Source organism: Polyodon spathula, chromosome 18 (genome assembly GCF_017654505.1).
Source record: "Polyodon spathula isolate WHYD16114869_AA chromosome 18, ASM1765450v1, whole genome shotgun sequence".
Lineage (NCBI taxonomy): Eukaryota > Metazoa > Chordata > Actinopteri > Acipenseriformes > Polyodontidae > Polyodon > Polyodon spathula.
The window spans coordinates 22458962-22476344 of NC_054551.1; the positions used below are offsets into that span (position 1 = coordinate 22458962).

The window sequence follows — 17383 nt, forward strand, 5'->3', positions numbered from 1 at the left end:
CACAACCTCTGAAACTATATAAAGGTATAACAGCATCAGCCATTCACTGCCCTTCATTCTGAAAGCCGTTACTGCAGGTGTGATCCTGAGCAATAGGACGGGGTCCGACTGCTTGTTGAAACTGCAGCGCCAGCATTACAGCTATGCTTTGAAGTGATTTTATTCGAAAAGGTTTCACTTTGTGTAATGTGCAACTAGTGAGATTTAAAAACACGTTACAGAGTAGATACAGCATATGAAAAAGAACGCAACTCTCCAAATGGAAGACAGTTCCTTTGTAACTGATGCAAGACTTACTCTATTTGCACAGTGGTGTAATTGGGTTACACAATTTTAAAAAAGGTAACAATTTTAATGTAACTGTTTCATATGCTACTGTACTTGCATAAAACAGACACCAAATCTGGATAACTCCTCTGAAAGGCAGTCAGTGTATACATCAGTCAGGCGTGGTGTACAATACTTTACAATGGCTTCCAACACTTGTGTTTCTTTTTTGTTGTACAATTTGTTTTTTTAAATAACATAATGATAAACACCACAATGTAGATATCAATCTTTGTCTAAAGCCGTCCAAATCTCAAGGACAATACTACAGCACAGGATATATTTCCTCATGCTACCCGAGAATCTGAATCTTCAAAACCTAGCCAATGCCAATAACAGACAGCAGATAGCAAACTATACCAAATTAGATTGGTACAGGCTTAGGTGAATCTATATATGGAACATGTTGTTCAGCTACAAGCCTCCACAAATACACGCACATTACAGTACAGATATTAAAGACTCTAAAACAACTGTACCTGCGAGGCAACAGGCTTCATTGTTGAAGCAGCAGGATGCAGGAATGGTAAACACAGGCCCTTACCCGCAGCTGAAGTGTGTGCCGGAGAATAGTGCCCTCTAAGGCATGGATCCACTTTTCTCTCTCGTCTGCATCACGAGCTGCAGGAAAATAAATGAAATTAGAGGTGGAATCAATACAGAAGAATTGGACTGCTTCAGTGTAAGCTGCACAGTCCTCATGCCCCGAGCTGTGCAGCTCAGATCCCATGCAGTAAAAGCCAAGCATGTTTGTGCGTTTCTAACCTCATTGCCCCCATCCAACACAGTATGCTGGCTATACAGACACGCCACAAGCAGTGAGCAGGAGAACGAACTCAAGCGCCAAGGTTGTTGCTCTTGTAATGCCAGGACAAAGCTGCGTCATTTATCTCCTCATCTCTGTAACATGTACAATAAATAACAGATAATCGTGCTGCTGTCATATGAGATTACTGTGGCTCATATTTGTTAATGTACCCGTTCATCATTTATGGTACAATGAAATTATCCCTTACGCCATGCCAATCTTGGACACATTATTTTAGCCCCAAAAAAAACAAAAAACAAACAACAAATTTTTTAAGATAGCTATTGTGCTCTGAGGAAGACCTACGGGTCAAAACGCGTAAGCCGTTGTTGTGGTTTTTAATATGTTTAAGTAAAGACTTGCTTTTATTAAGAATTCCTTTGCGCTGTGGACTTAATTGAAACGGGAGTTGCTGTCTTCATTTCTCCTTCGATGGGATTTCTCACTGGAGGAGATTTCTAATATATATAAAGAGATATATATTATATATATATATATATATATATATATATATATATATATATATATATATATATATATATATTATATATATATATATCTCTCACAAGTGTAATGTAACTGCTTTCAAATATATAAGTCTACAATATGTTCCTTATTATTTTAATATGATCTCGTCTATGTACTGTAATTGAGATGTGGCACACCCTGTAATCAAAAATGAATTTCAGATTTTTGCAGAATGATCTGGAGATCCATTGTACAGAAAACAGATCTAAATGTCTGATGTTAAAATAGGGAATAATTACCGATACTCATAGTAACTGCTTACAGTACAACAACTTATTTCTTGTGAAGACTGATACTAGTTTGGAAATGGGAAGCATTTGACAATGGTCCAATTTGCAGTCTCCTGAAAATGTACCGATTCATTAGAAACAGTCTCTCCTTCCACTTTAACATCCTCCAGGAAGATGACACCTTTCCACAGAGTGATAAACATCATCTCGGGACAACCTCATCATCACAAGGTTATACCCCTGCTGAGAAGCAGCATGGTCTCATGCCTCAAACAGTGCCTGCCTTGTGTGCCTTCTGCATGGGGTGGGGAAAGGACTTGACATTTAAAGCAACACAGCATATCCCAAGTTAAAAGCCATCCACAGTATGTACCTGTACATGTAAACACATGACACACATTTGTACAGACAGACAGCGATGTGCACATATTCCCAAATTATGATACTCTCAAAAAGTTGTGCTAAAACAATGCCCTTACCAAGTTTCATCAAAATTAGACAAGCGGTTTTCTCAGCAAACTCAGTATCTGTTCTGGCTATTGAGATAAAATCTCAAAAGTATAAAAATAGCAGCAAAACTGCAGTGTAGTTTTAAAATGTAGACCCCTCCAGATCAAAGCATTTACCTCCTCACCATCCAGAAATAAGAAAAATTATACATTGCATAAAAGTTTATATAAAACAGCATACACCAAGCAACTACCAATCATAAATCCCAATGGGCAAGAAAAAAAATATACCACAGAACTGTGCATTTTGTTATTACATATACAGAACCCAATATGCAACACTGGCCCAGAATGTAGTCCACTCTTCATACTGCTAGCGATGTTAAAGTAGGATCATTTTTCAGCATTACACAACACATATAACAAAACTTGTGTTCGCAACTGCGCATGTTAAGCAACTTGTCCACATAAAGTGCCGCCAAACTAAGCAGCCAAAGATCAAAATCTTTTTATCATGAGTACACTATTTCATATTTGTTTTAATCAAGAAAAGCCCACAAGCTTTGCAGCTTATTCCCAGAGATGTACCGCATGTGAAAAAAAAAAAAAAACAAAAACAAAAAAAAAAAAAACACAAATTCAATGCTATCCTTACTAGTATTGCAAATACCAGACAAACACAATCCAGGATTAAAGCCATTTACACACAAGAAGTAACAAACTCTTGGTGTAGACACTGTAGTAGAATTTCCAGATCCTCCTACTGCTAACAAGTTACTCCTCCCTGCGATTCCAGATAAAACTGTAATAAAACTGACTTAAAAATAGGAGACAGTTACAATACCACAAGACAGTTCTAAAATAGATTAAATACCCTCTCCAACATGTCCCTACCATACTGTGCAGGTATGGCCAGCTTGATTGAAATTATTAGGAATGTTTCTGTTCCATACCTCACCGTATACCGGACCTCCATACCGTATTGTGTGTGTGTGTGTGTGTGTGTGTTTATCTAGCCCTTTAAGACACTCCCTAAATATCCGCCCTGCAATTAAAGCAAACAAGCTCACACAGGTACCTCCAGACTTATATGATATCATAATACATTGCTTGTTTGCTATGGAAATGGTGACAAAACAAGATAAAGTGGGCTAGGTCAATTATCAGCTACTGTATACAGTGGACTTGGACTTCAAGTGGGACTTTAGCTCATGTACCAGATGTAAAGCATTAACTAGTGTATTTGTTGTTTAAGATTCATTTTGACTAATTTTTCATTTTAATTGTCAGAGCCTGGTGACTTTTTGAAACTCAGAAGTTTAAAAGCATAACCACCTACAAAGAGCACACAGCAAGAGCTGGAATGAGATTTGGAGTGTTTTTTGAAGACGCAACAATTCTTCTGCTGTTACCAGTATTTCTTTGGAGGCTACATGCCCTCTCTGAACAGCTGTACAATTCTACCAACACAGCATCACCATCCTCTCAGAGGATTTCATATGGGGTGTTAAAACCAGCAATGCAAATATAATTCTGCAATCCTTAAGATTCATGGGAGGCATTTCCTTCAGTGAGCAGTAAAGAGATTTTTCTCGAGAAACAAAATGTAAAGCATGTTAAAATCAGTGACCTACTGTAACGTTTTAACTGGCAGTTGTATTCTCCTTGGTGTTTGCACAGAAGAGAGCAGTGTGGGAGAGTGGCAGGCAGCTATGAGCATTATGTTACAGTTTAAAGCACTATTTACAGCTTCCAGAATGCGTCTGCTGAAAGATCCTTTGGGAATATTTATCATTTGTTTTACACTAGTCCCCTGGTTTTGAATTTTAAATGATGTATAAACAGAAGTGGCTTGCATTTTCCCCCCAAGCTCATAATGATAGCAACACTATTCAAAAGTAAAAGACAGGTATGTCAGCCACCATGGCTGTAAAATGACTGTGATCAAGATCATTATAAAATGTAGATAACCATGACTTGCTGTACCTATTTCTCTCTATTATCCTCCCCTGGGAGGAAATGAGGACAAATACAAATTTTCACAAACCCAAAAAACAGATTTCTGGATGGCACAGGATGTCCACTATATAATCCTGGCATTGTAGGCATATGTGACAGTAACACTCTTCTGCCTACATGTTTCTAGCAATGGCATGTATGGATTAAGGAAAATATAGAGCTAGCTTTGAATCCAGCCCACTGACTCCTAAACTCAACTTCAATTATGATATAAGGCTACTTAGGACTATTGTTATTTACATTACACTTAGTTATTGGTTTTAAAAGGGCTAAACTAAAAGATACTCCAATACAAGGTTAGAGGATTTTGGTTTTCAAAAGCATGGTCAAAAGCAGTGGTATTTAGTTGTGTCAAATAATTTACCAACCCTTGCGGGTTTAACCCCCTCCCTCCCTCTCCCCCCATGAACAAAAGTTTGGCCATCCCACTTGTAAGACACTTGAACTGACTGCACAGTGTCGATGTACTGCACTAACGAGACAATGAAAAGCTTAACATACCTTCCTGTTTTCTGCACGCCCTTAGCAAAGGCTGACCAGCATTTAATCAAATGTGCACAAATCCTTTACACAGGATTACCGCCCTTGTAGGACACACACACACACGCAAAAGTATTCAGACCCCTGACCAATTCTCTCATATTACTGAATTACAAATGGTACATTGAAATTTCGTTCTGTTCGATATTTTATTTTCAAACACTGAAACTCAAAAGCAATTCTTGTAAGGTGACATTGGTTTTATGTTGGGAAAGATTTTTAAGAAAAATAAAAAAACTGAAATATGTTGCTTGCATAAGAATTCAACCCCCACATATTAATATTTGGTAGAGCCACCTTTCGCTGCAATAACAGCTTTAAGTCTTTTGGGGTAAGTATGTACCAGCTTTGCACACAGTGTCGGAGTGATTTTGGCCCATTCTTCTTGGCAGATTTGCTCCAGGTTGTTCAGGTTGGTTGGACAATGCTTGTGGACCGCAATTTTCAACTAGTACCACAGATTCTCAACTGGGCCACTGTAGTAAATTCACCTTTTTGTTCTTGAGCCACTCCAATGTTGCTTTAACCTTGTGCTTGGTATCATTATCCTGCTGGATGGTGAATTTCCTCCCAAGCTTCAGTTTTTTAGCAGACTGAAGATACTCTTGCAGTATTTTCCTGTATTTTGCTCCATCCATTCTTCCTTCAACTGTAACAAGATGCCCAGTCCCTGCTGATGAGAAGCATCCCCACAGCATGATGTTGCCACCACCATACTTCACTGTAGGGATGGTGTGTCTTGAGGCATGGGCAGCGTTGGGTTTGCGCCAAACGTAGCGCTTTGAGTTTTGGCCAAAAAGCTCTATCTTGGTCTCATCTGACCACAAAACCTTTTCCCACATCGCAGCTGGGTCACTCTCATGCTTTCTGGCAAACTCCAGACGTGCTTTCAGATGGTACTTTTTGAGTAATGGCTTCTTTCTTGCCACCCTCCCATACAGGCCAGTGTTATGCAGAGCTTTTGATATGGTTGAATGGTGGACCATTACTCCACTCCCAGCCACTGAACTCTGTAGCTCCTTCAAAGTAATTGTTGGCCTCTCTGTGGCTTCTCTCACAAGTCTCCTTGTTTGAGCGCTGAGTTTTGAGGGACGGCCTTTTCTTGGCAGTGCCTGAGTGGTGTGATGCAGCTTCCGCTTCCTGATTATTGATCCAACTGTGCTCACTGGGATATCCAAACACTTGGATATTATTTTGTACCCTTTCCCTAATCTATGCATTTGTATTACTTTATCTCTAACTTATGTTGAATGCTCTTTGGTCTTAATTTTTCTTCAGAGTCACAGCCTTACCATTGATCCTTTAACAGTGGGGTTTTTATCCAGAAAATGTGACAGGAACTTTCATGGTTCACAGGTGGAGGCCAATGGTAAGGTAATTGTGTCCTCGTTAGGGCAATTTCTTTCATCGGTGCAAACTGGGAGCTTCCACAGCACAGGGGTTGAATACTTATGCAAGCAAGATATTTTAGTTTTTTATTTTTCTTTAAAATATTTCCCAACATAAAACCAATGTCACCTTACAATAATTGATTCTGAGTTTCAATGTTTAAAAATAAAATATCAAACAGAACTAAATTTTAATGTACCATTTGTAATTCGGTAATATGAGAGAATTGGTCAGGGGTCTGAATACTTTTGCAAGCCACTGTGTGTGTGTGTGTGTATATATATTTCCTGAAAGGAAATCTCAGCCTACTAAAAATATTTTGTCCTCAGTTTTATTCATCGAAACATAAATCAGAATGCACAACAAGGGCAGGAGATTACGAAATAGACAGCATGCTATACCTATCCACTGCTCTACCCCTACAATGTGCTTAACACACTTCACAGCCTGGGACTCTCAGCATCTCTCTGGCTCTCAGTGAATGATAGGAAGTGACACTTTGCAAGCTGCTCTGCTGGAAGGTTCTGTCAGACACAAAGCAAGACATTAGATTGTCAAAGCTTAAGTGATATTCGATTCCGAGAATGGTTTTTCAGCCACCCAGTGTCCAAGGGGGGGGGGTACAGTATTAACCACAGCGAATCTGGTTATTCGGGAGCAAGATAGGATCTACTCTTTAAAATAGAAACTGAGAAAAAATTACAATCACAACTTACAAAATAAAAATATTTTGAGTCAACTGAATGCACATATTTCCGTGTTTTAAATGACAGGGCGCCAGACTAAATCAGAGAATCTGTGACCAGACACTTTTGTATTTTATTCAGATTTTATAAAGATCAGGGCAACAGGGAACATTTTAATCTACCCTGTGGGGTAGAAATAAGTTTAATCAGAGACCTGCAGGAGTGGTCCAAATAAGAGGACATCTGAGGTCACAGTAAATTCTAAACTGCAATTGCAAATCTCTCTACTGCACTGCTTTGCCCCCATTCCAGTGTACCCTTTATTAAGGGAAGAGCAGGGTTTCACAGCTCCTAAGAGACCTGCCTTCGCAGAGGAAATAAGCTGTCCCCGGCTTTTTTTTTTTTTAAATCTGAAGCCATCTGTCCTTGACATTCTTGAAGCAAGGATGTGATACAAAGCTCCCATTCAAATTGAACTGGCCTATTCAGAAAACACATTACACCTTATTGCTGCCTCTATTCATAGAAAGTCATGCTGCACTTTTGCCCTGGAGATAGCGCTCTACCCTTTATAGCACTGAGAAAGTATTCTCCTGTGAAAATTGTTGTGTAAAAGAAAACTGAGAAGACAGGAATCTGGTAACCAGGGAAAGATAGAGCATTATCCCTTCCTGATAAGCAGGTCCAACAAAAATGATTTCCTGCACATTAATATCAGATTACTCCTACTTTCTATGTCAAGCTTCATTAGAATGCTGCGCTTTGCATTAGTATTTGTTGTTTCATAATAAGAGTTACATTTAGCCACTGTGAACAAATTATACAATATAACAAAAAAAATATAAAAAAAAAAACAGTGCACACATTTACGTGCACACGTACTCTTGAACATTAATCTACAGGTTCAAAATTGTATTTAAAAATATAGTAAAAACTGATGATAAAGATAAAAAGTCTGCGATAAAAGTTTGGAGAAGATGTGAAAATATATAAAAGCAGTTCCCACTCACCATGTACAATGCGATAGACAGACACTTGTGTTAGGGTCATTTTCACACCCTGCAGTAGTCAATGGTTAGACCTTCCAGGTATCGAGGTATTTATTGAACAGGGTCCTGTGAATTGCTTCCTAATTTGAGGCAGCGTGCAGACTGCTTCCCCATTTTCCACAGCTTATAAAATGACCCAAAAGGAAAGAGAACACTGTTTGCAAATCGCAAAATCATACAGATCTCTGCACGATTACTTAAATGATCTGCTGCTGGAAACATATATTTCCAGAAAGGTAATGGAAAGGGTTAGGAGCCATCTTCCCTGGAACACAGCGGCAAAACAAATACAAGCAGGTCATCCCTTTAAATCTGCAGTGTTTGCGTTTCTGTATGTTGTGCAAGTTATAATTTAAATACCAAATACAAATCTACAGGACAGTGTGCAACATATTGACTTTGCTGCTGATCTTATTGTTTCCAGACTGAGTCTCACACACACACTTACAAAAGGTTGGATCCAATTACAAACGTAGTACAATAACTTTCTTACTGGAAGTTTTTTTTTCCCATTGCTTATAAAAAAATACTATTTACAAACCCTGCAAAGGTGAAAATATGTATTCCATAGTACTGTAATTCACCCTAATCAATAATACGCAACTGTGTACTACATAAGCAGCCATGGCGAATATATTCTATGAAAGATTACTTACGTGTGCTAAAAAGGTCTTTGTAGTACAACAGCGAGAAATGTTCTTAGCTGCAAAACTGCCATGCAAACTGCAGACACCATAAATTTTTATGCAGCATAATACAAACAAACAAATCTATCCAGGATCGCTCCCTCTGGTACAAAGTACAAAACAACATTTCCTTTAGCGAATATAGCCAGCCTGTCAACACAGACCTTTCATTTAAAATGCATGCAAGCAATCAAAACTTGTGCTAAAGAAAACATCTTGGATCCAGTTCAATCCAGATAGTGCTTTAATCTCCGAGCTACTCAACTGCTTATATCCCTGAAATAACGATTCAACAGAACTCCTCCAGTTAGCTATCCAACTAGGGTCCTTTCAGATGCACCCCGTATCTTTATTTCATCCTGTGATGAGGTGAATTGTTTCTTCTTTCTTATTAGAAGACATGCGATGGGTCAACATTTGAATTCAAATAAGTGGCAGGGTAATGAAGCTGAGGAAAAGTTTGGACCGCAGATGTTATTCCAGTTAGCCTGGTGTTTTTAAGAGACAGAACATAAAGGCAGGGCTTGTTCCAATATAACTGACCTTTTAAATGGTGTACTAACTAAAAATGTTTTTTTTTTTTTTTTTTTTTAAAAAAGGTAAAACAAAAAAAGGCAATATTTTACAAATAAAATAAAATTTTACAAGTTTCTTGTTTAGATTTTTTTTAGGAATACTAAAATCAAGTTTATTTTTTTTATTGACAATATACATACAAAATGATGTAATCTATTAAAACAGAGCCTTAGACAAGACTAAAATGCAGCCTTCTCCTTTCTGTTAGTATTAAGTACATCCCCTTCATCTTGCGAGAAACTAAATTGCAACAGTCTAAGCAAATTAGTAGAGTGATGCACTATGAACCTATAGAACTTAGGGGTAGATTTAATCAAAACAAAGAGCAGTTCTTCATGCTGTTTACCTGTTTTTAGGGCCCTATTCAATTTAAAAACACAAACATAGCACCACTAGAAATTTGATTGAATGTTGCCAAAGAACAGTGAAATACCACAGCTGTACTTTTTTAATTGAATTCCCAAATTAAACAAACAAAAAGATCCACCTGAGTCTGTAGTTAATAGTTGTTGAGAGTTCTGGCCTGGTAATTCTAGGGAAGCCATTTAACCAGATCAGATTAGAAACAGAATTGCTGAAAACTGGTAGGAGTTCAAATTAAATTTTCAAATGAGAGCAGAATAGTTTGGAAACCCAGGCCTGGGTGTTGGGCCCCTGTAACTTCCTTATGATGCTGAAGTATACTTTGCCCCCACACAGGTTTTCTTCCCATCAAAATTCATCATTACCCAGCGTGTGTCAAACCAACGCTCTCATAAGTGCAAATCCCAGCTCTGTCAATTAATGAAATACTCGATATGCGAATTGCCTTTAATTATCCTTCATATCATTTTACATTAATAACAAATCTTAATTGTTCTGTCTAATACCACAGCACAAACAAAATTAAGAAAAGAAAGATAAGCCCCCTTGCACTGCAGGAAGGATTTTTTCATTATTACAAAATAAGACCACAACTAAAGTTGGAAAATCAAATGCCAGAATCTATAATCCAGTGGACTCAATCCAGTACCTTAATGACTGAAGAATCAGCAAGCTGCATACAGATAATTGTGCACTAGGATTCCTGGCAGCAAATTCAATATAGAGGCTTTGGTTCCAAGGTTTCATACAGAGCAAATTAGTATTTAAAAACAAAAACAGTTCTAAACATGCTAGCATAGACAGAGTATGCTAAACAAACAGAAACAGTGATTAAAGCATTTCTCCATTTGGTTGCATCTTTATAGCAACACCATTTACTGGCTGTAACAGTTTAAAGCCATAACAATATTAAGAAGTTGAATATTCGGGACAGCAAAGCAGACATTAAGAAATACGAATCCAAGGTCTGTTAGAAGATTCTGAAACTCAATAAACCTGAGCTATAAAGTGTCAATTTTTGCTTGCTAGCTATCATCAGGACACCCTCTATTGAAAGATAAATAACTTCGAAAGCTTTACATTTCATATTACAGAAATATTGACAGCTAAAAAAAAAAAAAAAAAAAAAAAGGCTACTAAAATCTGTTTGACGGTAGGGGATGACTCTTCTTTCCTGTAGCAGGGTGGGGTGTGGTGGTGGAGAGGGTCGTTGAGAAAAAGCCAAGAATGGGAAAAAAAAGGGCTTACCCTTCCTACCGTAGAACCACAGCATGCAATGCCGAAACATAGCAATAGGAGATGGCATGAGCGGCGTATGGACAGGATGACAATGAAGAGACAGGTGATTGAGAGAGGAAGACTGGGCGAGGGGATGGAGCTCAGACACCTGAAGAAGAGTCCCTGAAGCATTGCTCCAGTGGAGAGCCAGGCAATGGGATCCGGCTGCCTCCGAGTCCAGCGTCGCCGGGTAGCTGAGGGAACCCTCTTTCACTGCCAGTACTGCAGTGAAGCTTCAGGCAGCAGGGCGCATCTCCCAAAGTTCAGAAATCAAAAGCAAAAACGATCGTGCCCAGCTGTCTGCAGCAGAAAGGCAACGTGCCTCCCAGTCCTGTTCCTTCTTAATTAAAAAATCTCCTGTTGATCCACAAGCTTTGCTGCATCCATAAACACACACACTTATACACAGCACAAACCTGCAGTCTGCATCCAGAATACTGTCCCCTGCCCTGTGCAGTTTACAGATACAGCATATGCCTACACATATACATAACGGGATGTGCACAGAGAGGCATACGCAAACAGATGGATAATTCCTTTTTGCAAAGGTCGGGGGGAGAGGGAGAGAGAAGCAGTGCGTGTGCATCAGAGTACCGGTCTAACCGATTGATGGATGCAGACACTCCAAGTGGCAGCTAAGGAAGAAGCGGTGGTGAGCTCACCTTGAAAATGGAAGGTCTTCTGGTCCACTGTGATGGTGAAGGTACTGTCGTCCTCGTCATCTATACCAATCACAGCTCCCTGAGAAAGAGAGGAGAGAGCCTGAGCAGAGACTGAAACGTCATCAGCACACACACAGGAAGGGGGGAGGGGGGGCAAGGTAATGGACTGAAAGTAACAGAGGCAGGAGAAAAACACTGCAGAGCCAGCCACCCTAAGAATCAAGGCAGCTCCTGATGAAAGGGGAAGAGAGAAGAAAACCAAGTGAAAGAAAGATCAAGGGAAGAGAAGAAAGCATTCAGCCACTTACTGTGCCTTTAACATTTTACAAAATATATTTTAACAAGCATTTAATATTGACATTGCACCTTTTAAAAAATAAATCCCATGCTACAAATCCTATTAGGAAAACAGAGTGTACAGGCTTAGGGCATATATTGTTAATGTCAAAATCAAAGCAAAAAAAAAAAAAGTTGAAACTGTTGATTTAAAATTTGTAATACTGTACGCATTTATTTTTACATTCAAAAGTACAGTGGTGTAAATCTACCAAGATTACATACTGTTATAGCATTTGCTAAAAATAGCTAGATCTTTTTATATAGATTGAACAAGTATTTGATTAGTTTAAATGGTAAAGCAGGTTGAAACGCAGATTTACAGCCTTAACTAAATGGCTTTGTGTTTAACAGCTAGACATCCTATTGCTGCTGCAGCTGCCCTTATCAGTGTTAACGACCAAAAATAATTTCCCCAAAGTCAAGAATGCGCCATTCTGAAAACCAATATTAAAGCACAATGGAAAGAAATTCGACACATGACTAATTTCCTTTTAGACTCTTTGCTCAGTCCATTTTACATGCTTCTTATTTCAAGATGAGTTATAGCTGGATTAACATCAGAAATCTGCTAGTCAATAGCGAGTCATAACTCTGGGGGAGTTCCTCATTGACTAGAACTCACTAACATCTACCAGAACATTTTTGATTTGAGTAGTAACACAGGAGTGTTCAATCCCACATCAGTTATAACAATCATACCTAGCAGAGAGGATAACGATCCCAAAACAGCAATAGCTACAGTGGTCATTCTAAAAGCATTCGATAAGTGGAAGTGTGATACTGTATGAGAAGAAACAACTTCCACAATTAGGTTTAATGGCCGGTAAAAAAGCGCTTTCCATTTTAAAAGCTGTCATTTTCCGTTTCACGGAAACCCTTTCCCCATTTAATTTCCGTTTTTTTTAGAAATGCACACATTACTTTATCAGATAGCAGACTTTGCTGCCGGTCCACCTGGCTTATTGAAGTAGGTTTAGCTGTGGGATACAGAACTACTCTGTGAATTTAAACAAAACATTTGTTAGTGGTTATGCAAGTTCAACCTTTGCTCAAACATGATGAGTGATGATGTCATTTCTCCTGTAAAAGCGCAGATTTCTGCTGCTCCTCAACCACATACAGTATTACAAGGCGTGCTGTGCTACAATTAAGATTTCACAACCTTTTCGAAAGCTCCTGTGCATCCGGAAAGGCAAGATAGCAGATAGGGGAGTTTCTCTTTCAGTAGTTGTTCAGCAATGTACAATCAAAAAAGATGGAATTGATTTAACCAAATTCTACTGTTTTTCACATCTGTAGAAAATAGCAGGCTTTGCTTTCAACTCTAAGACAGCTCAGTGAAATTTCCAAGGTCACATTTCTAATACAACATCTTTTTTGTCTTTAAAAATATGCAAAATATATGGTTTATTATTTAAATGGTGGCAGTATTTAGATTTGCCATGGTCTAATTACGGTGGTTCTCATTGTTCTACAATAAACACTTGACCAGCATGCTTTGTAAACACAATTTTTCCTACACCAGCATGAATAAAATGGCAGCTACAAATCATGGACAGAGGCAATCAAGCAACACCTTAAGAAAAAAAAAAACTTCAGTAAACAAAGAAAATGCCCTTCAGGAAATCTCAGGGTTGAGATTTGAACAGTAGTTTTAAATGGTATACTTTACACTGCTTGCTGCTGGGTTTCAACTGTATTAGACTTGGTTGTTCACAAACAAAGCATTACATTAAACTAGCAACAGACAACTTGGGATGGTAATGCATTTGGTTATTTTAGTTACCTGGCACCTGGTTCTATAAGGTTGTCACACGAGCACTACCCTGCATGCAGCTGTATAAAGCATAGCACAGCAAGTTTTTTTTTTTTTAATTAATGTTACCTGTATACAAACACCTAAACAATTGCAGTAATTGGAAATAATTACCAGGGGGGTGTAAACTTCTCTATGTGCTTTTCATACTGCTCATTATAGAAAGAAAATGTATGAAATCTGTTATCTGATCATTTCAAATTAGTTTGAATTTGCTGGAGTAAAAAGACAACAGAATGTGTGCACTAAACCCTTTAAAAGTACAGGGTGTGGTGGTGGATTGCCTCTAGTACGCCATCTTTCATGCAGACTAAAAGCTTGTCTTTATTAAGTCAGCTATTTATATTTCATATCATTGTTCTGCAAAACCCTTTGGAAAAACTAATTCCGGTGAGCTGATACAATTTGATACCGTGCAAGATGTTTTAGAAATTTACAGACAGGGATTGTAGCCAAGGCCATACTGTCACATACAGGCAAAGCTTTATCTTCATTCTGACATTCAAAACGTGCTGGGTAAAAACCAAGCATCTCTCTATCAGAATGGAAAATTGTTTGTCAGATAAAACTACTGGAGATCTCCATGAGTGTGACAAAGGGACAACTGATCTCCCTCCAAAGAAAGGGTGTAGTGTGCGATTATAGTATTGACACTTATTAAGTTCATCTACATCAACGTTGTTATTCCATTATGTCTGATTTTAATAGTGTACATTACCAGTGTTTATAGCTTCTTGTATCTGCAGTTTGAGGGGTAGGCGATTATAAATAAGAGAACTAGGAATCAGTTGTTTTACTCGGCTACAGAAGAATCACAGATTCATTCACTGAAATAAATAATTCAGAATCACACCCAAGGCTGAAAAGCTTCGTTTAGCTTGGTCTTCATAATATCAATGCTGGTAATGTTTTAAGTGAGATATTTCAGTTCCGGGAATAAGCACTTGATAAAAATGGCTAAACTTATTGGAATTGTTTTTGCAATTCAGTACAGTACATTTAAAAAAAAAAAAATCTGTCAGTCCTCCACATTGGTACGTTTATTATATAAAAAAAAACACTGTTCAAGGCAGCATTTTGCTGCCCCCGTGTGGAATGTATGAGGAACTCGTCATAACAAATAACCACCCCAGTGATGAAAACATCAGCTCATCAGGCTTCCTGTAAAATGACAGCAGTATAACAAAACTACATTTTGGAAATAAGTCGCTACAGCTGCTTGAAGATGTCATTTACTCTCCGATAATATGTGTAAGAAGCAGAAACACGCCTATTTGGCTTAGAGGTAGTGTGGTGTTCAGCAGAAGATTAAAGCAGGAAGCAAGCAGTATAATTCTAACGTCTTTATTGCTGCGCCTTCTTATTCAACTCGTCTCAGTATTTTTTAAGCATGCCTACACATATCCTTAACTGCGCCATCTACTGTTGAAACTAAATAATGAATTATCATATAACACTATTTCCCCTTCTGTTGAAAAAGGCTTGCACGCTGCATTCAAATAATGAAATCATGAAAACATAAAATGCAATGTAATTTTTTTTTCTTTTTAAAACTTATGCTGAAAGTCTATACTATTTAACAAAGTCATTTTGCCACGCCGGTATTCTCCGTATGCACTTGCTTTTATCTGGACTAGTAAGAGCGGCGTCAAGTTGTTCTGTTGCTCTGGTTACCTCGGTTTGCGATCCAGAGCCGTCTTCGTATACAGAGTCAAGTGCGATGCGTTCTATGTTTTGCCATCACCCAGACGTAAGTGTTTGGTCTGATCTTTCTCTGTACTCTCACAGGATCGCTGAATTTAGTAGTTCTCTTGTTGACATGTTCAGGTTTCCTAACTCGTACACAATCACCCTGCTTGAAGACCTTCAGTTCTCCTCCTCGCATCCGTGTAAGCCTTACTATTTTCTTGGTTCTTAACTACAGTGCCTGTACACGCTGATTCATGTCGGAATCATTCACAAATCGGCAAGATGTTCAACTTGGTTCGCATTTTCCGACCGTATAGTACTTCAAAAGGAGATGTAGCAGTCGTTGTGTACGGTGTATCTCCGTAATTGTGTAGAAATTCAGTCACAACTGGCTTCCAAGATTTACGTTCTCTCTCTGTATTCAGTAATCATTCCTTAAGTACCCTATTACATCTCTCCAGGGTTCCGTTTGATTGTAGGTAGTAAACACTTTAGCGAATGTTTTGAATCTCTCTCTCTTTCAGAAAAACAATATCAGTAACAGTATGGTGAGGGTTTCCTTTTTGGCTAAAAACTGAAGTCAGGAACGAAGTGCTAATGCGTGAAGTAAATGTTACATCAAGCCATCATGTGTAATAATCCACTAAGGTTATTGCACAGTGGCAATCACAGGTTCCACATTCAAAAGGTCCCACTATATCGATAGCATCTTTATGCCAAGCTCCGTCTGGTCGTTGGACTGGCTGAAGCGGAGCGGCAGATGTTTTTGCTGTTCTGTTGTTTAGCTGGCAGGATAGGCAAGGCGACATAATTGACTGAACAAGCATGTCCATCTTTGGCCACAAGTAGAAATCTCGGAAGCGCTGTTTACTGCGCACCATGCCCTGGTGACTTTCATGAGCTAAATGAACAAGCCTAGTTCTCAATGCTATAGGTTGCTAGACCAACAATCAGCAGTACAATTTTGTGATCCTGGTCGGTATGTCACATCACAAGTGAAACAAAAAACGAGCCTTCCATCCAGCAATCCGCATTCCAGCACGACCAATACCTTTAGTAACCAACGGCAAAAGCAGATGCATCAGTTATAGCAGTGACATGGTCGGTATCAAGAAGTAGACCGTCTTTTGAAATGATATGTCGCAAGAAGTGCAGGCTTGTCTGATTAAATTTGTAGTTGTTTGTATTCAATTGTAATCAAACATTTTGTAAACCATGTAAAACTGTACGCAGATTAACACTGTGTTCAGCGGCGGAGCGACCGTAAACAATGATGTTGTCCAGGTAATTTTGTACACCTGGCAAGTCATGCAAGATTGTTGCCATCATTTTTTGAAATACAGCAGGCGCTGATGTTAATCCAATATCGAAATCATGTGTTATGAATGCTGTTAAATCTCGGCTGTCTTCATGCAGAACAACCCGATGGTAAGCGCTGGCAAGGTCTATTGTAGAGAAGACCGTAGCGCCTCCTAACTCAGTAAAGAGTTCTTCTATGTGTGGTAAGGGATGGCTATCAACTACTACAGGTTTATTAGGTTCCTGCAAGTCCACACACATGCAAATTCCCGTTTTCTTCTGAATGACCACAAATCGGAGAAACCCCTGGTGATGCATCGAATTTTTTCAATTATGCCTGTCTCTAGTATACTTTGTAATTCGTCCGAGACAGCATTTCTAACCGAGAACGGCAACTGTCGTAATTTTTGTTCTACAGAAGCAATGCTGTCTTGAATTTTAATCTTGTGTACGAATCCTTTAGCGCATCCCACAGTTGTCCCAGCAGACGTTTCTAGCACAGATAAGTTTTCAGAGGTCAAAACTGTGTTGTCAACTCTGCGGCACCGTAAAGCTTTAATCAAGTAAATGATTAAAGCCCAGTAAATGAGATCCAGATCTAACGATGTAAAAGGTAGCAAAGGCAGTCATACAATCGTACAGGACGCGAG

At 38.7% G+C, this 17383-nt stretch overlaps 1 protein-coding gene across 6 annotated transcripts in view; it reads right to left on the minus strand.

The window, feature by feature from the left end:
* Positions 1-17383, minus strand: part of LOC121331107 (oxysterol-binding protein-related protein 9-like) — a 60041-nt gene that overhangs the window by 36104 nt on the left and 6554 nt on the right. For 4 of the 6 annotated variants that reach the window (XM_041278306.1, XM_041278305.1, XM_041278304.1 and 1 more), the window contains exons 3-4: positions 11591-11669; positions 872-948 (exon numbers count right to left, since the gene is read on the minus strand). In XM_041278306.1, coding sequence (XP_041134240.1) covers positions 872-948; positions 11591-11669 — 156 coding nt within the window. Of the gene's footprint in view, positions 1-806; positions 949-3236; positions 3256-3295; positions 3316-11590; positions 11670-17383 lie in introns of those variants that run through there. The other 2 variants (XM_041278309.1, XM_041278311.1) reach the window with 2 other exon arrangements.